General features: G+C 44.4%; 1 protein-coding gene and 1 non-coding gene across 11 annotated transcripts in view; one reads left to right on the forward strand and one right to left on the reverse strand.

Moving 5' to 3' along the window:
• Nucleotides 1-24,170, forward strand: part of Ppp6r2 (protein phosphatase 6 regulatory subunit 2) — a 90,551-nt gene that overhangs the window by 40,654 nt on the left and 25,727 nt on the right. For 8 of the 10 annotated variants that reach the window (XM_036208836.1, XM_036208833.1, XM_036208831.1 and 5 more), the window contains 6 exons: nt 1,975-2,217; nt 5,482-5,668; nt 13,210-13,347; nt 16,526-16,591; nt 19,742-19,854; nt 20,211-20,324. In XM_036208836.1, the coding sequence (XP_036064729.1) occupies nt 1,991-2,217; nt 5,482-5,668; nt 13,210-13,347; nt 16,526-16,591; nt 19,742-19,854; nt 20,211-20,324 (845 nt within the window). In that variant the 5' untranslated portion in view covers nt 1,975-1,990. Of the gene's footprint in view, nt 1-1,974; nt 2,218-5,481; nt 5,669-13,209; nt 13,348-16,525; nt 16,592-19,741; nt 19,855-20,210; nt 20,325-24,170 lie in introns of those variants that run through there. The other 2 variants (XM_036208829.1, XM_036208837.1) reach the window with 2 other exon arrangements.
• On the reverse strand, nt 8,702-8,807 carry LOC118597573. The gene has a single exon (XR_004946865.1). It is a non-coding gene; the product is annotated as a U6 spliceosomal RNA (small nuclear RNA).

Here is a 24,170-nt window from a genome sequence, read left to right on the forward strand (position 1 = left end):
GGTCCTCTCCTTTTACCATGTGGTCTCAGGAATTAAACTCAGGTTCTCAGGTGTGGTGACAAGTGCCCCTAGTCACTGAAGTCATCTTGCTGACCCTCCCTTTCCATCCCACCTCTGCCTCCATAGTGCTGGGCAACAAACCTTATGACCTTGTATATGCTAGGCAATGGTTCTACCACTGAGCTGCATTCCCAGTCTCCAAACATTGTCTTCTAGAATTTCTAGTTGTAGATTTTATGATTAAACCTGTGATCTATATCATGTTAGTTTAGGGTTTGGTGTGAAGTAAGTGTTGAACATCAGCTTATTTATGTGTATTTAGTTTTCTGGTATAATTTTTAAAAAAGACTAAACACACATACTCACACAATACACCTTTCTTCATTTAATTGATTTTGTACATTTTTTAAAATTAATTGAATAAATACTGGTATCAGAGGCTGGCCCCCACCAATATCTCAGTTTCACAAACAGGCCAACACATTTAAGAACTGCAGCCAGTCTTAGTTTTTGCATTCTAAGTTTATTTTAGCATCAGGTGTAGTGGCACACATCCTTAAATCTCAGCACTTCTGTGTACTTCTGTGACTTTGAGTTGAACTTGGTCTACATAATGAGTTTCAGGCAACCAGAGCTACACAGTAAGATTCTGTCTTAAAACATTATTTTATGTACATGGATGTTTTGCCTGCATGCATGTCTGTGTATCATAGGTGTACAGTGCCCATAAAGGTCAGAGGGTGGTGTTGTATAACTTGGGACTGGAGTTACAGACTGATGGGAGTGGTGGTTTTGATACTAGAAATCGATCCCTAGGTCCTCTGGATCTACAGACAGGACTCTTAACCACTGAGCCATCTCTCTAGCCCCAATCTTTTAGATTTTTTTTTTTTTAAGTTAAAAAATACCAAGTAAGATAAGCCCTTCAGATCTTACTATAGTTTTGTAAATAACCTTATATGACATTAAAAAGATTTATAATTTGGACCAATGAAATGGCTAACCAAGTCAGGGCTGATGATCTGAGTTCAGTCCCTGGGACCCACATGATAGAAAGTGAGAACTCACTCCCACAACTTGTCCTCTGACCACACACATGTGTGCTTTCCTGATTGCATGGTGTTCACATGTGGGCAAACAAACAAATACATGCAAAAATAATTTTAAAAGATTCATAATTTAAGGATAAGCTTTTAGCTTTGTTCAAGATGAAGCTTCATGTTTTCTTTTTGTTACCAGAACAGTAAATAATGATTAACTAACTCACCCTGGGCTGCACACTAACTGTGAACCCCATGGGGATGGACAGTCTTGTCTAGGTGTGACACCAAAAGCTGGAAGAAGGGCTGGGAAGGCAGAGGAAGAGCTGGGTTAGTGGCAGTCTTCAGATTGCTGTGGTATGACTTTGTGCACAGTTTGTGTGCATGTGAATGAGATGGTTGTCTCATGGTTAACCTTGATGTTATTCAGCCAGATGGCCACTCTAAACTGAGGGACTAGGTGACAGATGACTGCAGAAAATGGCAGGATCAAACTTAACAGGCAGTCCTTAGTTTTACTTGCTGAGTATGGGCTCTGAGAGTCTTCTGGGAACACATGTCTAGTGTTCACTCAGGAAGGATTAAATACTGGGAGGGTGGGTTTCCGGTTTGAGTTAACTTCTTTAGGATGGAGGGGTATTCTTGGTGTTGATTCTTGGGAGACAGATGTGTGGGCCCCTCAAAGCCATGACTGAAATGAGAGCCTCCTGGGACTTAAGCATTGTGGGTAGGGGAGAAGATAGGTCAGATGCGGGGGTTCCTGTGGGTGGGGAGGAGGCAAGTCAATGAGAGGAACCTCAGGGACCTGTAGATAAGAGTCCACAGAATTGCTTGTGTGTATGTTGGGGATGAACTTCTTGGACTCTGGTATAGTGTGGCTGAGGGTGGAGTCACAGAGTAGGAGGAGTGAGCTCCTTTTTGTCCTTGCTTGCAGCTCTGTGGCCACCATCATGTTCTGGAAATTTGACTTGAATACCACGTCCCATGTTGACAAGCTGCTCGACAAGGAACATGTGACATTGCAGGAGTTAATGGATGAAGATGACATCCTGCAAGAGTGTAAGGCTCAGAACCAGAAGTTGTTGGACTTCCTGTGCAGGCAGCAGTGTATGGAGGAGCTGGTGAACCTCATCACACAAGACCCACCCCTGGACATGGAAGAGAAGGTCCGATTCAAGTATGTACTGAGGCTGTTTCCCAGGCTAGCTGGGTAGTGCTTAAGGAGGCTATGGGTAGTGTCTAAGGCCAGCTAGAGCCAGGGCATCAGCACATGACAAGTAGGGAGGCCATTGTGCAGTTTGTTGTTTGTGAGGCTTAAGAGTTTCGGATCTCTTGTGTGTAGTTTCCCATTCTGAGTTCTAGGTGAGTTTATATTAAGTTAACACATGTTGGAACAACTTGATGAAAGAAAGACCCCATGATAAATAGGCACCTGAGATTGCAAGTTGTACCACATCATAGAGGTATGATGTCTGACTTCTGAGACCCAGGAAGTGCTTTGCTTTGGGGTGTTTAATTCAGAGGAAGTGGGTCATTATCATTAGTGGTACTAAACCTTTAGAAATTCTTTCTAAAATATTGTAATTTTGACCAAAATGTTGGGAGCTGACAAAAGGAAGGGACAGTGTCATCACAGGATGGTCGGAGCTTTGAGCAAGGGCAGAGTCTAAAGTGGAGGATGCTTTGGATAGCAAGAAGGACGAGTCAGACTTAGAAAGTTTGGTGCCATGAATATGTCACATGCTCTGTAGTGTTTCTGGGAGGAGCTAGGGACAAGTAACACAACAGACATAGATCTAGATGCTTAAGAGGAAGCCCACTGTATGTATGCATGGTAGGAGGGCTTAGAAATAGGGTCCGTAAGTCATGATGTGCTATTTGTCCTCCCTCCTTCCCTCCCTCCCTTCCTTCCCTCCTCCCAACAATACTTACTGTGCAGCACATACCAGTCTGCTTTCATTCCTCCTGCCAAAGCCTTCCCAGTGCTAGGATCTCAGATATACTACATGCCTGACAGCTTTTGCATTTTTAAATGCCTGAGAAAAGTTAAAGGGAGAGCAGTTTGTTACACATGTTGATAACCTTTTTAGTGTTGTTGGACACATCACACTAATCCCTATACAACTAGAGTCCAGTCGCAAAAGACTAACAAAAATATTTGTAACCTGGCCCTTCACAACAAATCTTTGCTGACCTTTTGTCCTTTGGAAGAAAACAGGGCAGGCCTGGATGATGAGGCAGCCTGTGGTGGACTGTCTGTGCGTCCTCAGGCAGTCAGTCTGTCTGACAAGCGTCCCCTGATGGAAAACAGCTGTAGGAAGAGCAGAGGCCTGCTGTCAGGAGCCATAGCATTATGGGCAAGGGTGGCCACAGCTGGAGGCTGGTGTGCTATCAATCACTAACAGCCTACCTGCCATCTTCTCTACAATTGTCTCCCAAACTGGGAGACAGATAGGAACAAAGTGATGGGTTTAGGAGGGGTGTAGTTAAGAGGCTTTTGGGTCAAGACAAGGATTCTTAGAATAACATTAATGACTCGAGACTTGCAGAGTCAGAGTCTGAGAGTAGCAGTGCCTGAATACTAAGCTAAAGCAAAACGTGGAGATGTGGTGCAGTCTTTACTTTGCTCCCTCACCCTAGAGTTTGACTTCTTGCACTGCCCCGGCTGTGTCTTGTTTGGACCTGGCAGAGTGTCACTGCTACTCACATGGCCCTCTTTCCCTGCTGTCTCTGGTCTCCCCGCCCTCATTGGTCATGTATGACCCCCTACACTAAACACTTATGCAGGGTTATAGCCATCCCATGAGGTGGGCCCTGGCCGCCCCTCTTCACAGACAGGGACATTGAAGGCCAGAGAGGTTAGCCAGGAAGGAGCAATCCTACTTAATCCTTAGGCCCCTCCCGCAACCAGCCTGTGGGGCCCTGAACATTGCCCACACTATTTTGTCCAAAGGCCTACTTGTCTTGCATGTACTGTTGGGTCTGTATGACTGACAGCCTCTTCATGGAGGAGCATCCCATCCCACCGCTAGTGAAGAACTGTTTGTTTCTGGGGCGTTGTCGTTTATCCTGTGTGGACCAGCTGCTAAAGAGGAAACAGTGATAATATGGAATCACAAATGGGCTACCTTGTCTATAGTTACTTTCATAAAATACTTTTCATTTATTGTCCTCTCTCTTTCTTTTCTTTATCTTTTTTGTTTGTTTGATTGGTTTTTGAAGACAGCATTTCTCTGTGTAGCCCTGGCTGTCCTATAGACTGTAGGCTGGCCTCCGAACTCACAGAGGTCCACCCGCCTCTGCCTCCCTGGTGCTGGGATTAAAGGCGTGCGCCACCACCGCCCAGCTCCTACTAGCATTTCTTAATAGTAAACTACTTGCATGATGTCTCACAGTGGATATTGTTTCATAGCTGCAGACATGATCTTTCCTAGTGAGGAACAGTTTTGGTCAGTGCTTGCTGATTTGAAGGCACAGGAAGAGGGGAGAAGAGGAAGGGTGATTTCCCAAGGAGAAACATGAGCATAATTGGGGCTTGGCCTCACTGACAGTCAACAGGGAGAGGCCTGGCAGATGAGCAGGAAGGCCTGCAGAGAGAATCCAGGAGAAAAAGAGATTATCTAAGTCTGGTCTGCTGGTACACACCTGTAATCCCAGCGCTTGGAAGGTAAAGGCAGGAGGAGAAGGCCATCCTCCTCTACCTAGTGAATTTGAGGCCAGTCAAATGAAATCCTGTTTTAAAAAAAAATTAAAGTTATTTACAGAATAGAAGTAGAGTCATAAAATTTAGATTATTAAGAGTACAGAATATATGGAACCCATAAAAAATTAAGAACTTTGAAGTTCCAACAGTCAGAAATTACAATTGTTACAGAGTATCATCTTCGTTCTGTTCTGAGGTCTGTTCAGTACTTTGCTCTTGTCACATGGGTCTGCTTCCTTTTCTTTTTTTAATGCGTTATTTATTTATCTATCTATATTTATTTATTTTTGATTTTTCAAGACAGGGTTTCTCTGTGTAGTTTTGGTGCCTGTCCTGGATCTTGCTCTGTAGACCAGGCTGGCCTCGAACTCACAGAGATCCACCTGGCTCTTCCTCCTGAGTGATGGGACCAAAGGTGTGCGCCACCGCCGCCCAGCCTAAATGTATTTATTTTTAGTTGTGTCTATGTGTGTGTCTGTGTGAAAGTGTGCCATGTTTGTGGGTGCCTAGAGGCTGGAGGCGTTGGATCCCCAGAGCTGTAGTTACAGGTGGCTCTGACACCAGACATGGGCACTGGGAGTTGAACTCAGGTCCTCTGGAAGAGCAGTACATACTCTAACCACTGAGCTCTCTCCAGCCCTGACATGTGTCTGCTTCCCAAGCAGCATTTCTTAGACAGCTTCCTAAGAGTTGGAGAAGTCTCATTTCACCTCCAGTGCTTGGACTGTGCCCTTTTAGATATCCAAACACAGCCTGTGAGCTTCTGACTTGTGATGTGCCACAGATCAGCGACCGACTAGGCGAGGATGAGAGTCTGCTGAACCTTCTGTATGACTTCCTGGACCAGGAGCCACCCCTCAACCCTCTGCTTGCCAGTTTCTTCAGCAAGACCATTGGCAATCTTATTGCAAGGAAAACTGAACAGGTAATGATGCATGAAGCCAAATGTATCAAAACTGTCACCAGGCTGTTGGGACAGCATTTTGTTTGCTTAACAGAACACAGATGAACAGTATGAGTGACTGATATGTAAACTGTTGTTTAAGTAAAGTGGCTTTTCAAAGGTGTTCTCGTCGCCAGCTCTGGAATAAGCAGTACTTCCTGTCCTCTCTGGGTGCTTTGCAAGCTCCAGGTCAGGCATAAACATGAGGTCCTATAACATGCCTTCACTGTGGAGCGACCTGGAACATCTACATTTTGGGGTCTTTGTGAGTGGCATGTCTGTGTGGCCAGAATAGTGATCGCTTCAAAACAAACAAAAGATGATGTTCAGAATTGGGCTGCTGTGGGAAAGCACGCACTAGTATTTCAGCTGTAACACTGTCCTTGTCCTACCTTGTAAAGTGTTGATGTGAAGCCAGGCGGTGGTGGCGCACACTTTTAATCCCAGAACTCAGGAGTGAGTTCCAGGACAGCTAGGGCTACACAGAGAAATGCTGTCTCAAAAAGACTCAATCAATCAATCAATCAATCAATCAGTCAGTCAAGCATGGGTGTGAACAGGGAAGTAGCTTGTGCTTCCCGCCATGTTCAGCATCAGTCCTTTCACCTCATTTACCCATTCCCACTGGATACTTAAACACACATCTCAGATGTCAGATAATTTCTTGTGTAAATAGTCCAGTATGTGTCTAAATTATAAGGACTTCTTTCTTTTTAATATTGCTAAGTATTACACTCCTAAAATATTTGATGTAATTGTTTAATCCCATCAAATATCCATTTAGCAAACAAACCTGTATTTTGTCTGTGCCTTGAGTCTTGGGACTCCAGAGGACTGTCTTATCTCATACTTGTTTTGAAAAGCAGAAATGATAGGCGCACGCGTGTGTGTGTGTGTGTGTGTGTGTGTGTGTGTGTGTGTGTGTGTGCGCGTGCCTGCACATCCCCTTCCCACTTGTGTGTGCAGTGGCGGTGGCAGCAGTACTGTAGGGAGGAATGTGAAGAAAGGTGCTGTAGGGTGTTCACTGGGTTCAAAGAGACCTCTTGTGTCTAGATCTTGCCACCCAATGACTGGATTTGTGAATCTCATAATTTACTGTAGCCTGATCATATTCTTTGGCCACTTTCAGAGTTTCTTTATAATTTTACTATCTCATATATTTCTCTTTTCTTCCTTTATGTAGTGCCTACTGCATTAGAGTAATATGAAATGAACTCTTTAAAAAATTTTATTATACATCATGTTGAGTCAGGACCGAGCTCCTCCCCGGGTGCCATGCTTTGTTCAATCCCATGGGAGGCCTGCCCCTTTCTGAATGGAGATGGAGGAGGAGGGAAGGGCACGGGAGGAGAGGAAGGAGGGGAAGCTGTGGTCGGTATGTAAAAGAAATGAAAAAATGTTACATAATAAAGTAAAAATATTTTATTGTGCTGACAAACATGTAATACACTTATGTGGAATTCAAGTTAAGACTGAAATGTTTAATTTCTGTACTCCTTACAATAACTACTTTTTCAGTAGATAACCGATAATTGTCAATTTTCACATAATAATATCATACTGAGTACTATAAATTTCTTTTTTTCTTTTTCTTTTCTTTTCTTTTTTCTTCCGTTTTTCAAGACAGGGTTTCTCTGTGTAGCTTTGGAGCCTGTCCTGGAACTCACTCTGTAGTCCAGGCTGGCCTCGAACTCACAGAGATCCTCCTGACTCTGCCTCCTGAGTGCTGGGATTAAAGGCATGTAATACCACCACCCAGCTATAAATTGCTTTTCTTACATACACATAAGTCTTGTATGTCTTTTCCTTTGGAAATACCTGCTTCATTTTGACAGTCCCTTGTAAATTGTACCACAATTTGTTGTCAGTCACCTAGGAGTTGGCTTGTTCCTACAGTTAGCTGTGGCAGGCAGGGTGAGCTTTCCTGAAAGTGGAGACTGACTCAGAGACAGGACTGTTAGGGAAAGACTGACAGTTCTTTCCAATCTCTGTAAATTATGTAAACTAGTTTTTACGCCTTCATGTCTCCATAGATAGGCTTCCACATTATCTGTTATGACCAATATTTTTGCCGAACCTCCTTTTTCTCTTTCTTTTTTCTTTTTCTTTTTTCTTGTTTTGTTTTTCCAGGTAGGATTTCTCTGTGTTGTCCTAGCTGTCCTGGAACTCACTCTGCATACCAGGCTGTCCTCAAACTCACGGAGTGAGTTCTGGGATTAAAGGCACGCACCACACCGCCCAGTTTGAACCTCCTTATTTTCAATCTCTTCAGACTATTTTGAAGAAAGTTACAGATATCAGACGAGATGAGATATACAGATAAAAGATGAGATGTCTTTCATAGGTATAACCACAATACCATGGTCACACATAAAACATGAGCAGTAACCCCGCCGGCTGCTGCTTCCTTCTTCATCACAGCCATGTCTGAGCTCTAGTTAACCAGCACCAATTGTTCCAGTGAAGCAATTAGTCGGTGGTTATGGTCTCATTGATCTCTCATGGTCTCTTTTCTCAGCTTCAGCTGATCAGAACCACAGAGTCTTAACTCAAAATATTTGATAGCCCTGGTTGCGGGTTTTTTTTTTTTCTTTACGTAATATTTTTATTGATCATTTGGGAATTTCATATCGTGAACCCTGATCACACTCACTTTCCAGGTCTGTCTCCCACCCTTGTGACCCCTACCCACCCACCCAAAAAAGGAAGGGGGAAAAAGGTCCAGTTGTGTTGTCCATATATTCACTGGGGCATGGTCAAACTCCCGGTGGCCAGCCCCTTAAAGAAAGATAAGTTGCCAGGCGGTGGTGGCACACACCTTTAGTCCCAGCACTCGGGAGGCAGAGGCAGGCGGATCTCTGTGAGTTTGAGGCCAGCCTGGTCTACAGAGTGAGTTCCAGGACAGCCAGGGCTACACAGAGAAACCCTGTATTGAAGGGGGGGGGGGGGACTAAGTCTTTCCCCACCCCCACCCCTGCCAGAAGCCATCAGTTGTAGAGAGTTACTCTTTAGCATCCTAAATTGGAACGCTTCACAAATTTGCATCTTATGATTGCGCAGGAGCCGTGCTAGTCTTCTCTGTATGTCCCAATTTTCGTCTATGTGCTGCCGAAGTGAACACCCTGGTTGAGTCTCGGAAACCTTGAGAGGCAGGCCTCTGTTGTCTGTACTGCTCTCAACATTCTCCAAGTTCCACAAACGGCTTATCAAGCTTTGAGCACACAAGGCTTCTCTAGCCCAAAGTTTCACGGTTCTACAGACCTTCCACACATGGCCAGGTCTGTCAGCAGTGTCCCACAAACCTGATACAATGTCTGTCTTAAGGTTTCTGTTGCTGTGATAAAACACCAGGAGCAACTTGCAGAAGGAAAGGATTTATTTCAGCATACAGTTCACATCACACTCCACCACAAAGGAAATCAGGGCAGGAGCTAAATAAAGGCAGAAGCCATGGAGGAGCACTTTTTACTGGTTTGCACCCTCCTGGATTACTTAGGTTTTTGTTTGTTTGTATTATTTTTTTGTTTTTTTAATTATACACAGGGCCATCTACCCAGAGGTGGCATCACCCAGAATGCACCTCCCACATTAAAAAATGCCTTATGGGCTGGAAAGGTGACTCAGAGGTTAAGAGCACTGACTGATATTCCAAAGGTCCTGAGTTCAATTCCCAACAACCACATGGTGGTTCACAACCATCTGTAATGAGATCTAGTGCCCTCTTCTGGCCTGCAGACATATATGCAGTCAGAACACTGTATACATAATAAGTAAGTCGGGTTGGGGATTTAGCTCAGTGGTAGAGTACAAGCAAGCACAAGGCCCTGGGTTCGATCCTCAGCTCAAAAAAAAATAATAATAATAAATAAGTCATTTAAAAAAGTTTTAAAAAATGCCTTACAGGTTTGCCTGCAGGCTGATCTTTTGGAGGCGTTTTCTCAGTTGAAGTTTCTGACTCTCAAATGATTCTAATTGGGTCAAGTTGAAAAAACAAAACAGCCAGTACACTATCTGCTTTTGGCTACAAGAAGGATTGGCTGAGCCTATTCTGGTATACCATTGTTTTTTCCTTATTCATGGTCAGGAGTTACACTAATACCTAAACTGTGTACATTTTCTTGTTTGGTCTGTCTATATGGCTGCCCTGGAACTTGCTGTATAAACCAGGCTGACCTCAAACTTAAATTGCACATTTTTATTTCATGAAGTTAGAGACTGAACTCAGGGCAAGAGCTGAACCACTGAGCTATATCCCAGCCTTGTGCTTTGTGGACTTTAGGACTCAGCCTTTTCACTGAGTGTAATCTCATCCAAGTTAAAATAGAGTCATCCAAGTTGTGTGTATCAATGATTCACTCCTTTTTTTTATTGCTATTTAATATTGTATGGTGTGGGTAAACCACAGTTTAACCATTTATGTGTTAGAGGATATCTGTTGTTTGTTTCTGCTCTTTTGGGGGGCCTGCCATTCAGCTCCCAAATAAATACACAGAGGCTTTTTCTTATGAATGCTTGGCCTTAGCTTGGCTTCTTTCTCTCTTTCTCTCTTTCTTTCTCTTTCTTTCTTTCTTTCTTTCTTTCTCTCTCTCTCTCTCTCTCTCTCTCTCTCTCTCTCTCTCTCTCTCTTTCTTTCTTTTTTTTGGTTTTTCGAGACAGGGTTTCTCTGTGTAGCTTTTGCACCTTTCCTGGAACTCACTTGGTAGCCCAGGCTGGACTCGAACTCACAAAGATCCGCCTGCCTCTGCATCCTGAGTGCTGGGATTAAAGGTGTGTGCCACCACCGCCTGGCTCGCTCTTTCTTCCTTCCTTCCTTCTTTCCTTTCTTCCTTCCTTCCTTCCTTCCTTCCTTCCTTCCTTCCTTTCTTTCTTTCTTTCTTCTTTTTTTAAGATTTATTTATTATGTATACAGCATGTATTACTGCAGGCCAGAAGAGGGCACTAGGGCTCATTACAGATGGTTGTGAGCCACCATGTGGTTGCTGGGAATTGAACTCAAGACCTCTGGAAGAGCAGTCAGTGCTCTTAACCTCTGAGCCATCTCTCTAGCCCCTTGGCTTGTTTCTTGCCAGCTTTCCTTAACTTATCCTGTCTACCTTTTGTCTCTGGGCTTTTCCAGTTCTCTAACTTCTGTAAATCTTACTCTTACACGTGGCTTGCTGTGTAGATGGGTGGCTGGCCTCTGGAGTCCTCCTCCTCCTCTGGCTACTTCTTTCTTTTTCCTCCCAGATTTCTCCCTCTATATATTCTCTCTGACTGCCAGCCCTGCTTATCCTTTCTCCTGCCTCGCTATCCTGCCTCGCTATTGGCCATTCAGTTCTTCATTGGACCATCAGGTGTTTTAGACAGGCAAAGTAACACAGCTTCACAGAGTTAAACAAATGCAACATAAACAAAAGTGCCGGGTAGTGGCGCACACCTTTAGTCCAGCACTCGGGGAGGCAGAGACAGGCGGATCTCTGTGAGTTCGAGGCCAGCCTGGGCTACCAAGTGAGTTCCAAGAAAGGCGCAAAGCTACACAGAGAAACCCTGTCTCAAAAAACCAAAAAAAAAAAAAAAAAAAAAACCAAACAAAAAAAACACAAAACAAAAACAAAAGTAACACACCTTAAAACAATATTCTACAACAGACATCTACTGTGCTTTCCCTTTTTATTGATGAGAAAGAAAACTGCTGGGGTTGGGCATTTAGCTCAGTGGTAGAGCGCTTGCCTAGCAAGTACAAGGCCCTGGGTTTGGTCCTCAGCTCTGGGGGTGTGGGGGGGAGAGGAAATAAAACTGCTATTAATTCTAATAATTTATACCTTTTGTTTTATTTGCATATAAGATCATATTATTTGTGATCAATGGTGATCTAGCTTTTTTACTTGTATGTGTTTTGCTTGCATGCATGTATATGCACCACATGCATGCTTGGTGCCCATGGAGTTCAGAAGCGGGTATTGGATCCAAGACTGGAGTTGTAGATGGTTGTGAGCTGCCATGTCAGTGCTGGGAACTGAACTTGGGTCTTCTGCAAGAGCAAGTGCTCTTAACCTTTGAGTCATCTCTCCAGCCCCAAATTAATGACACTTTATTTTGTGCTTTATAATTTGTATACCTTTTATTTCTTCTTCATGTCTTACTGAATTGGCTGGAGCCTCTAGTACAATATTGAATAGAGATGCTAATTGTGAATTTCCTCATGTTATTTATTGCCTTAGATGAAAAAATTTCATAAGAAAGATGTTTATTGTAAGGTTTTTAGTGTTTTTATTAAATTTTAATTTGTTTATTCATTGAGAATTCATGCACATATAAAGTATATTTTGATCATTATCTATGAGTTCTCCTGTAGCTCAGGCTAACCTCAGATCCACTGTGTGTCTGAGGATAACCTTGAACTCCTGACACCACTTGGTGAGTGCCGGGATTATAGGCATGTGCCCCCAAATCCTGTTTGTGTTGCCGGCAATCAAACTCGGCTTCATACATGCTAGGCAAGTACTGTACCAACTGATCTATATCTGCAGCTTTAAAGCTTAAAAAAAAAAAAAAAAAAAAAAGAAGAAGCCTAAGGGGCCAGAGAGTTGCCATAGTGGGTGAAGGCACATGCTGGCAAGTCTGACAACCTGAGTTCAAACCCTGGGGCCCATATGACCATCACATGTGCTCTGGCCACTTATGCCCTGCTACATACAATCAATAAATGTAGTAAATTTAAAAAATCCAACCCTAAGGACCTGGTAGTTACAGCTCAATAGTAGAGTATTGCTTAACATGTACAGGGCCCTGGGTTTAATCATCAGCATAGAAACAAATTAAAAGCAGTTTGTGGGAGTGAGTCCTAGCTTTTTGAAAGTCTGTGTATTGGCAGTGGTTGTTGAAATAAATGAAATGCTTTTTTTATGTTGTTAAACCAACTTTGCATTCCTGGAATGACTGAGCTTGATGGTTGGGTTTTTCCCCTTTTCCTTTTTGGTTTTTTGAGACCAAGTGTCTATGCATACATCTGGCTATCCTGGAACTCACTCTGTAGACCAGGCTAGCCTCAAAGTCAGAACTCACAATTTAAGAAATCCACCTGCCTCTGCCTCCTAAGCACTGGGATTAAAGGTGTGCAGCACCATGCCTGGTTCTGTTTTTCTTTTCTGTGGTTGAGTCTTGTGCTGTGGGGTTTGCAGACAGTTTCCTCTGTGTGGCTCTCATCTCCTGGCTTACTTAGCTCTTCCTGTGCCTATTGTCTCTGTTGCGCGCACTGGAGCTAGCATGGTCGGTCAGTGGGGACTGTGCATGGTGACTTGCACCATTCTCCAGACAGGATGTCCAGTTAGTAGCACTGGCACTTTGTACTTGTATTGCTGGCCTCTAGGACTCTGCCTGTCTTGGGAGGGATTTTTTTTTTTTTTTCATATAGTCTTTACCTGGTCTTTCTATCATTTCTTCTCAGTATAATTGAAAGTTAATTATCCTTCTCATGAAAGTTCTTAAAGGAGTGTTCCTTCCTGTCAGGAACCTGTTTATTTATTAGGTGTGTTTGACTTCAGGTGATCATGTTTTTGAAGAAGAAGGACAAGTTCATCAATCTGATGTTGAAGCACATAGGTACCTCTGCTCTCATGGACCTGCTACTACGCCTTGTCAGCTGTGTGGAACCAGTTGGTCTCCGGCAAGAGGTCCTACATGTGAGTGCCAGGGACTTTGTGTGTTCGAATACCATCTCGTTCTCCATGGGAAGGTGTACCAGGCCAGGCCACCTGGGTCAGGAAACACCAGATGCCTGGCCCCAAGCTCTTCACTCAGTCCCTCAGCACCACCTGTTTCTTTCTGTGCTTTTGTCCTCTTCCAGCTCATTCAGAAGCAAAGAGCAGAGGGTCCTTCTCCCCAACACATGGCCTCTTGCTCTCCCCTGCCCTTTCCCTTACCCAGGCACCTACACAGTCCTTAGAGGCCATGCTCAATGAGGCGTGGGCTGCAAGTGCTGCTGTGAGGAAAGTACAAGCTGACTGGTCGGACAGGTGCCTCTCTTTATCTGGAGTGTGGTCCTCCGGTGCTGCTGGGAAAGACATGGTAGCGGAGCAGGATGCCCCGCCTCGAGGCTTTGTTTGTTCCCATTTTAAGTCAGATGAAGTAAGCAGTTGGACCTTTGTCCGTTTTCTCACTCTGAGAGTCAAGTGTCACTTGAGATGGCCATTCTCACTGAGCATGGTGCTACAAGCCAGTGATCCCAGCAATTGGGAGGCAGAGGCGGGACTGTGAGTTCCAGGCCACTAAGGGCTACATAGTGTCTCATGATACATAGGTTACCTGCCCTGTCTCATGAAATAAATAAAAGATGTGATAGCTTTTCTTTTTTATTATATTTTGTGTTGTTATCTTTTAGAAGCCTGTCGTTTTCTTTTTTCTTTTAACTTTTATTCTTCTCTCATACATTACATCCTTACTGCAGTTTCCCTGCTTACACTCTCCACAGATCACCTCCTCCTCTGTTTCCCTTTAAAAAAAAAAGCAGGCCTCCCAGGTATGTCCACCAAACATAGCTAACAAGATACAATAAGACTAGGTACAAACCCTTATGTCGTGGCTGGATATGGCAACCCACTAGGAGGAAAAGGGTCCCAAGCACAGGTAAGAGTCAGAGACATCCCCCACTCCCACTGTTAGGAGTCCCACAGGAACACCAAGCTACACACCATATGCAGAGGACTTAGCTTAGACCATGCAGGAGCCATATTTGTCACTTCAGTTTCTGTGAGCCCTAAGAGCCCTGCTTAGTTGATTCTGTCGCCTTGTTCTCCTGGTATTCTTGACCCCTCTGGCTCCTACAGTCTTTCCTCCCCTGATTCTGCAGGACGCCTCTGGCTCCACCTAGCGTTTGGCTGTGGGTCTCGGTAGATCCAGATTTTGGGGAGGAGGGGTCAGGGTGGTTATTCTCACTCTTGGGTTCATAACTCATTTGCTTATGCATATCCAGTGAATGCAGCATGTATATCAGCTGCTGTTAAGTATTTGTTGGGAGCTAATTTAGTTACTTTTCTATTGCTCATTTAAAACACTGTCAGTCAGGGTTCTCTAGAGTAACAACTTATAGAATGAATCTCTCTATATATGGAAAGGTGATTTATTAGAATGACTTAACAGGCTGTGGTCCAGCTGACCCAACAATGGATGCCTACGAATGGAAGGTCCAAGAATGCAGTAGCTGTTTGGTCCACGAGGCTGGAAGTCTCAGTTGTTCTTCAGTGTACACTGGAATCCTAAAGAAGTAGGCTCTAGTGCCAGTGAAGGAATGGACTTGGTAGTGAGGTGAGAACAAGCAGGCAAAGAGAGAGAGCTTCCTTCTTCCATGTCCTTTAAGTAGGCTGCCAGCATCAGGTGTGGCCCAGGTTAGAGGCGGATTTTCCCATCTCAGAAGGTCTGGATTAAAGGTGGGTCTTCCCATCTCAGATACAGATTAGAAGTGGATCTCCCCGTTTCAAACTAAACAAAATGTCTTCACAGGTGTGCCCCATTTTGGGGTCTTTAATTCCAGATGTGGTCAACTTGACATTCAAGAATAACTATCACAAATACCATGACCAAGGCAATTCCTCCCTCCCTCCCTCCCTCGCTCCCTCCCTTCCTTTCCTCCTTCCTCTCTTTTTCTTTTTTTTTGTTTTGCTTTTGTTTTTCTAGGCAGAATTTGTCTGTCTGTAGTCCTATGTGTCCTGGAACTTGCTTTGTAGACCAGATAGGTATCCACCTGTCTCTGCCTCCTGAGTGTTAGGATTAAGAGCATGTACCACCACACCTGAAGTGACCAAGGCAATTAAAAGAAAGCATTTAGCCAAGAGTGGGAGACTGGGGAGTAGGGGTGGTGGTGCTCACCTTTAATCCCAGCACTCAGGATGCAGAGGTAGGCGGATCTCTGTGAGTTTGAGGCCAGCTTGGTCTACAGAGCGAGTTCCTCTAGGACAGGTTTCAAAGCTACACAGAGAAACCCTATCTCAAAAACAAACAAACAAAAGAAAGCATTTAATTTGACTTAGGGTTCTAGAAGGTTAGAGTCCATGATGGTGGGGCAAAGACATGGTGGCAGGAGCAGCTCAGAGCTCATGTCTTGAACCATAAGTTGAAGGCAGTGAGAGAGTCTTTTGAAGCTTCAAGCCGCTCCCAGCAACACGTCCGCTCCAACAAGGCTGCACCTCCTAATCCTTTCCAAACAGTTGCACCAACTGGGGACCAAGTATTCAAACATAAGATCCTGTGGAAGCCATTCTCTTTGAAACCACCACGGAAGACTACATAGCCTTTCACCTTTCACCTTTCACTTGGGCTCCTCATTCACATTGTAAAGCATCCTGTTGGGGCATTTCATCTTTGCATGAGGAGTCTGACGTGCAGAGTACAACGTGCACTAGTAGAGCGAGTCTGCCAGCTCTGCTGTGGCCCGACTCATTTCACTGGGTCTCCATTGCTCTTGACCTTGAAAAGAGTCGGCCTCAGCCCTTCCAGTGCTCCTACCACCACAACACAGTCCTTCTGTCCTTCCAGACCTAGGAAAGCCCTGATGCCACAGGGAGCTGAGATTTGTCTCATTTTCACAGCCAGCTGGCCTCTGAACTCCATTCTGCTCATTGTGTACTTTAGGTTTCAGAAAAGTGTCCTGAAGGTGGAGAGTACGCACTATTAAGACAGATGGACAGTGGCCCACCCATTTAAACTCTTTGGGCCATTCCCAGGGTTTATTGTATCATTTTGGTCCTTTCTGGGTCTAGACAGGAGACCTGGGCACATGAATTTCTGCTATACCAAAGGACTTTTCTCCTTTTGGTTAGATATGAGCAGATACTGAACTCAACTTTTTTTCCCCTCTCTTTTTAGTGGCTTAATGAGGAGAAAATCATCCAGAGACTTGTGGAATTGATCCATCCTCATCAGGATGAAGATGTGAGTGTGATGCTCTCAAAGCCCACCCTCTTCCATGAAAAGTCCCACACCTAGGCTGTTGGAATGCACACTGCTGGGTGAAGGGGACAAGGCACTTTTTTCCATTAGACACTTCCTTTCTCTAATGTCTAGGCAATTCTGTTTCTACTAAAAATAAATATAGACCAGGTATGATGGGGCACACCTTTAATCCCAGCTCTTGGGAGGCAGAGGCAGGTGGATCTCTGTGAGTCCAAGGCCAGCCTGGTCTACAGAATGAGCTCCAGGACAGTCAGGGCTACATAGTGAAAACAGTTAAAATCTTTCTGTCTTTCTGTCTATCTCTCTGTGTCTGTGTCTGTCTGTCTGTCTGTCTGTCTCTCTCTCTCTCTCTCTCTCTCTCTCTCTCTCTCTATCTATATATATATATATATATATATATATCATATACATGTATATGTGTGTGTGTGTTCATGTGTATCTACACACTTATATATGCACATATTACTTCATATATGTGTATAATAAAACTGTTGTAACAGGGTTGTATTAGTTAACCATGGCTACATGACAAGTCACCCTGTAGCCGAGTTGGCTATAACAAGTACCTTTTATCTCTATCAGTATTGGTTTCTTTGGTCAGGGATCTGGCCATGGTCTATTGGCCCCTCTGCTCAGGGTCTTTCACAGGATTACAGTCATTTCAGGACTCAGCTGAAAGAAGATCCATTTCATAGTTCCAAGTGGCTTAGCAGCAATCAGCTCCTCAGAGGCTGCCAGCCAGGTAACCCCTTAGCTCTATGTGAGGTGGGCTTCTGAGTGGACAGCAGGTCTCACACTAAGATAGCTGGCTTTAAGGAGTACCTGGAACTACACCAGACTTCTATAAATTCAGCTCAGAAATGATGGTCTTTGCTCTAATGCAGTGGTTCTCAACCTTCCTAATGCTGTGACCCTTAATACACAGCTCCTCATGTTGTGGTGACCCCCAGCCATAAAATTATTTTGTTGCTGCTTCATAGCTGTAATTTTGTTACTGTTACAAATCGTAATGTGATTCTGATATACAGACTATGTGACCCCCACCTCCCAAGGGCTCACAACCCATGGTTGATAACCACTGCACTAATGCATTCTTCACTTTAGACTTGCACATCCAGGGCTAGCCTACATCCAAGGACATGGACTTACAAGGGTAATGCAAGATCCTAATTAATCTGAACAATAAAAACCCGGAGTCAGGATTGGGGATTTAGCTCAGTGGTAGAGCACTTGCCTAGCAAGCGCAAGGCCCTGGGTTCAATCCTCAGCTCAAAAAAACAAAAAACAAAACAAACAAACAAACAAAACCCAGAGTCAGATATTGGGGTAAAAGCTGAAAGATCAGAGAAGCAAAGGAGAACTTCTGGTTATAGGCATGAATGCCAGGAGGGGTTGATTAGGGCCCTTCTAGAAGCTTCCCTAGGGGCATATGGTAGAATCCTAGAAAGAAAAGGCAGCTCTCACTCAATGTCTCCTACTAACCTTTCACTATACAAGACTATTTCTGATGCAAGTGAGGAGTCAGGCTCCTTACACTCAAGCCAAACAGTCAGTTCTCAGAGAACACCAGCCAGACACCCTAAAATTCAGTTCACCTCTGACACATGTTATTGTATAGGAGCAGATGGCACAGGTTTGAGGACTTAGTCACCAAAACTACCCCACCTGCTGCTGCCTTACATCTGTGCTTCTGACTGGCCAGCTAGACATTGGATTCTCTATACACTCTTCTTTCAGTACAGATAATTTGTTGCATTTACTAGTTTATTATGATACATATGAGTAAGAAGAGTTGTATAGTGTAATGTATGCAAGAATGGGTGTGGAGCTTCCCTGTCTTTTCTAGGTATACTGCCCTGCAGGAACCTTCACATATTTTGCTATTCAGAAACTTCCCAAACCAGGTGTTTCTGAGGTTTTTGTTGTTGAGGCTTATCTGCACAGGCATTATTGATAATAGATTTGGTGAGGAAAACCCAGTTAAGACCTGTCTGTTCAGGTTCTTCTTGGGACTCTGTGAAGCATTACCCATTCCATGTCATGGAGCAGGAGCCCTCTGGGATGAGTAGGATATTATAATCTACTACCAGAGTAGACCACTAGCCACAAACTGTGGACACAGAACAAAAAAAAATATGTCAACATACATAATATTCACAGGTGCTTTGAGCCACCTTCATCCTCCTACAGTCATCCCTGTTGAGAGCTTGAGTTATATCTTAGTAAGGGCTTTGCTATGCATTGTAAATATTTGTACACACATACACTGTCTTCAGTCAATTCTTGACATGTGTCCGAAGTCTTCCCTGCTGCCTCACCATTCTGTTTTGGCCCTCGTCTGCCCATTGAGCCTACCAAATAGCTTGGAGAAAAATTGTTGAAGTTTAGAGGTTTTCCTATATTAGTGTCCCAAAAGGTAGAGCCTACCAGTGGTATGAATGTTGTAGGGTGACTGGCCTGTCCCTAGACCTAAAGGTAAGCTTAAGGCCACAGAGCCAACCTGGTTGCTTTCATTTTCCCTGAAAGCCTTGCAAGTGGGCTTTTTTTTTTTTTTTAATCTCAGTTTTTCTACTGTGTGTGTATGATATTGCAAAGATCAAGTTGTTTTTCTCTTGATTACTCTCATGTCTGCCCACAAGTGTTCTCAGCAAGCACTTGTTTGAGTTGAAGGTATGGGGTCAGAAGTGATGTTTCCCTAGGAATGTTGAGTTCTCTATTTTTTTTTTCTTCAGCAGCTTATCCTGCTGTCCTAAGCTCATGGGACTAATTGTAAATAATAGTAACTGCTTAATATTACATTTAAAATATAGAATAACATGATTACATATTTAATACATTTTAGAATGTGAATCAAATGTATAGAATAGGTACAAAGGCATATAACATACTTGGCTATTTTAGGCTCCATTTTTAATTCCTGGGGATGGGTTCAGTATATCTTTAAAAAAAAAAAATCTAACTGAATCCCCATCTTGATGGGGAACAGAGCAGACACATGCCACTTTCAAATGAACCATTTCATGAATCTTTATAGAAAACTGGTTCATAAGAAGTTTAAATATATTAGCAGGGTTCACTTGGCTGATGGGTGTCTTTTGCTGAGGGAGCCTGTTTCCCTTGTCTTTTCAGAGGCAGTCAAATGCTTCTCAGGCACTCTGTGACATCATCAGGCTGGGCAGAGACCAGGGCAGTCAGCTGCAGGAGGCTGTGGAGCCAGACCCTCTCCTCCTAACACTGGAGTCGTGAGTGACAGTGGGCCATGGTGCGGTGGGCCTCACTAAGTCATGGGCCTGCCCTGGAACCTGTTTTGAATACAGGAGATGATGCTGCCATCTCTAATTCAGAATCTGATGAATTCCTCAGGTTCAGAGCCCAGAAAGGGATACCACTGGAAGCCCTGGTGGTCCAGGCAGTTGGGACTAGTGGGATTGTGTATTACGCAAGCTTTGAGTATTATCCAGGCTTTGAACCTGCACAAAACCAGAAGGAGGACCCATCAGGCTCAATGTGTTGTGATGTCCTCTGGGGAAGAGAGTGTCCTTGCATTATGTCTGTGTGTCTGCTCTGCCAGGCAGTGACCTCTGCATGTGCCCAACAGGCAGGACTGTGTGGAGCAGCTTCTGAAGAACATGTTTGATGGGGATCAGATGGAGAGCTGCCTGGTCAGTGGGATGCAGGTGCTGCTTGCCTTGCTGGAACCAAGGCGTGTTGGGTGAGCCTTTCCTTTGAAAAGCAGCATACATTGTCGCTATGCCACAGGATACAGATGTCTAAGAGGAGCCAGGAAACGCTCTATTTTAAATTAAGTTTGGTTATACAAATGTGGATGGACACCCTGCAGCTGTACCTAGGTCCTCTTTGGCCTCACTAGCAGGCATCGTTTCACCCCAGCCCAATGGCACTCAACTGTTGCCAGTTCAAAATATGTTTGTAGATGCATATGGAATAAGTGCGGTTTCTCTAGGACTGTTCTGGCCATCATCCACAATGCATGAGTGTGTATGCATGTGTACCTCCTGCAGGGCTTTTACTCCAGCATGTAGCCACTTGCTGTTTACATAGCTATCTCCCATGCAAGGGAAGGAAGCATGCTGTGTTATTCTGTCACTCACAGGTGCTAATTTCTCTGCTAATCAGTAAGACACTTTGTTTCTGGGCTGTCCTTCACTTTTTTTTTCAGATGTATTTATTTTTATGTGTATGAGTGTTTGCCTGCATGTATGTATGTGTGCCATGTGGGTGCAGTGCCTGTGGAGGCCAGAAGAGGGCAACAGATTCTCCTGGAACAAGTTACAGGTGGTTGTGAGGGGCCATATAGGTGTTGGAAACCAAACCCAGGTTCTGTGCAAGAGCAGTAAGTGCTCTTAACCATTGAGCCATCTCTCCAACCACTGCCCTTCACTACTTTTTCATCCATCAGGTGCTGTCTGAATACCTAGCATGGAATCCTAAGAGACAAAAACAACCAAAACATAACCCCCTTTCCTCCAGTGTTCCTCTCTGTCCCAGGAGATTGTTATGGGGACAGGTGATTCATATGGAAAATGCATGATCCATGAGGAAAGTCTATGTAGGCCTGGAAGATAGAGACGTGCTGGTCAGGGAGTTTTTCTCTGAGAGGCCCTATTTAGTCAAAGATAGTTCCTGACAAGAAGAGGATCCCAGTATGAGCAAAAGCATACTGCCAATATATGGATAAGGAGGTGTGAAGCTTGAAGGTCACCATACTGGTTATCCTCAGTATTGCTATTGGAAGGAAGCCTTCTGAGGCAAAGTACTACTTCCTAAGACAGGAGAAAGCAGGAGACATGAATTGGTGTGAAAGGTTGAATTTATTTGGGCATACAGGTGATTGAGAACTTTCTAGGACCCCAAATATAAATTCTAGAAAGTGAAACTTTCTTTGCAGCCCAGACCGGCCCTGAGATCCCATTAGGCTAGATGTGGCCACAGCCACTTAAACAAAGATGATCTGGTTTTACCCTATGAGCCGCAGGTATGTGAGACAACAGGATATGGGGAGTCAGTAGCAGAGTTTCTTGGCTCAGGAGCCCCGTGAAAGGCATGCCACAGAAGGAGATAGTGGAGGAGAATCTTGATGTTGCTAAGCACTGACCCCTCAGCCTTTTCAGAGGACCGTCAAACTCCATCAGCGGGTTAAGGTTCTGCATAGCCAGTGAACCATCCCTAGGGTATTTCTGAACTGTTGTATCACATGTTATGGCTAAGGTTCCACCTCACCAGTTGTCATAGTTCCCCGTGTTGGGGAGAACTTCATTATCTCCTGGTACTGATAGCCTTGTGCTTTTAAACACACACACACACACACACACACACACACACACACACACACACACGAAAATGACAAGAAATTGAGTAAATCTCTCTCCAAAACTACCTCAACACATTAATATTAGTGTATTGCCTAAAAATAAGTAATCATTTTCTCTACTTATGCAACTAGAATATTAATTTCTTTAACAAATCCAGGAAGTCTAGACCACTTCTGAAAGCCAAACTCAGCCCTGCATGTGGAAGGAACAGTGTAAAATTGAGAAAGCCAGAACTAGGACCAGGCATAGAGGCCTAGGCCTGTAATTGCAGCAGTAGTGAGGCAGAGAAGTGGGGCTTAGGCCAGCTGAGGGCTACTTAGATCCTGTTTCAGGGTTTGTTTTTTTAAAGAGAGGAAAGAAGCCGGGCGGTGATGGCGCTCGCCCTTAATCCCAGCACTCAGGAGGCAGAGCCAGGCGGATCTCTGTGAGTTCGAGGTCAGCCTGGTCTATAGAACAAGATCCAGGAAAGGTGCAAAGCTACACAGAGAAACCCTGTCTTGAAAAACCAAAACAAACAAAAAAGGGTATGAAACCCACAGAATCAACTAACCAGTGCTCCTAGAGGCTCACAGAGACTGAACTGACGACCCGGGAGCCTGCATGGGACTGACCAGGACCTCTGCACATATGTTATAGTTGTGTAGCTTGGTCTTCTTGTGGGACTTCTAACAGTGGGAGCAGGGGCTGTCTCTGACTCTTTTTCTGCCTTTTGGAATCCTTATCGTCTATGGGCTGCCTCATCCGGCCTTCAACTTGATATGCCATGTTTGGTTAATATACATGGGAGGCCTGGATAGAAGGGGAGGCAGAGGAGGTGGGGAAGCAGAGAGGAGGTGGGGAGGCAGAGGAGGCGGGGGAGGCAGAGAGGAGACAGGGGAGGCAGAGAGGAGGCGGGGGAGGCAGAGAGGAGGCGGGGGGGGGGCAGAGAGGAGGTGGGGGAGGCAGAGAGGAGGGGGGGGAGGCAGAGAGGAGGTGGGGAAGCAGAGAGGAGGTGGGGAGGCAGAGAGGGACTGAGGAGAGGAAGAACAGAAACAGCTGTTGGGTTGTAAAATAAATGAATAAATAAGTTTTAAAATGTTTTTAAAAAGAAAGGCAAAATAGAAATAGTTAACTATTTCTCTTTACATTAAAAACATTTTTTAAAATTTATTTTATTGGTGCTTTGCTTGCATATATGTCTGTGTGAGTGTCATCAGATCCCTTGGAACATGTGGGTTCTGGGAATTGAACCCAGGTCCTCTGGAAGAGCAACCAGTGCTCTTACGGGCTAAGCCATCTCTCCAGCCCCTAAAATTTTTGTTTATTCTTCCCTCATAAATTACATCCTGCCCAATTTCCCCTCTTTCACTCCTCCCAGGCCCTCCCCTCCCCCCCCCTCCTTTTCCCCCAGATCCCCTCCCTGTTTTTCTTAAAAAAAAAAAAAAAAAAAAAGCCAAGCAGTGATGGTGCATGCCTTAATTCCAGCACTCAGGAGGCAGAGGCAGGCAGATCTCTGTGAGTTCAAGGCCAGCCTGGTCTACAGAGCAAGTTCTAGGAAAGGCGCAAAACTACACAGAGAAACCCTGTCTCAAAAAAAAAAAAAAAAAAGAGCAGGCCTCCTAGGGATATCAAGCAAAGAAGGCATTATAAGCTGTTAAGTCAAGGATAATGTCTTTACATTTTTAAAGACTTTTACAGCCCGACCACTGTTTCCTCCTCCTTTCCTCCCAGCCCTGTTCCCTTTTGTGCACACCCACACTCCTCCTCCTTCTTATTCAGGGAGGGCAGGTTTCCCATGGATATCAACCAAGCGTGGCATATCAAGTTGAAGGCTGGACAGTTGAAGATAATGGTTCCAAAAGCCAGCAAAGCAGGCAGAGACAGCCCCTGATCCTTTATTTAGGATTTTTTTCTGCATTGATTTCATATTACTTTTATTAATTGGAAAATATATTTAAATATATCTCTCAGAGGAATTGTCTTGACAAAGCAAAGAAACTCTGTGGCCAGCCTGTCTCCTGTTTCTCACTTGAGGACTGGGGACCCCTGCTAGGGGTTAGGGATTAACGGGACAGAAGGGTAGCAAGTCCTCTGTCACTCCCCTTGCCCTGTGCTCTTGGATTTCACCAAGAAGTGTTTGCTCAGGGCCTGAGAGCCTTCCTTTTCCCAGTCACCAGATTGTGTGTAGAAGTCCTCAATGATGTCCCTTTAGATTTGTTTTTGGGAAACCCAACTAGAACTTTTTG

The sequence above is a fragment of the Onychomys torridus genome, chromosome 16 (assembly GCF_903995425.1).
Source record: "Onychomys torridus chromosome 16, mOncTor1.1, whole genome shotgun sequence".
In the NCBI taxonomy this organism is placed as follows: Eukaryota; Metazoa; Chordata; class Mammalia; order Rodentia; family Cricetidae; genus Onychomys; species Onychomys torridus.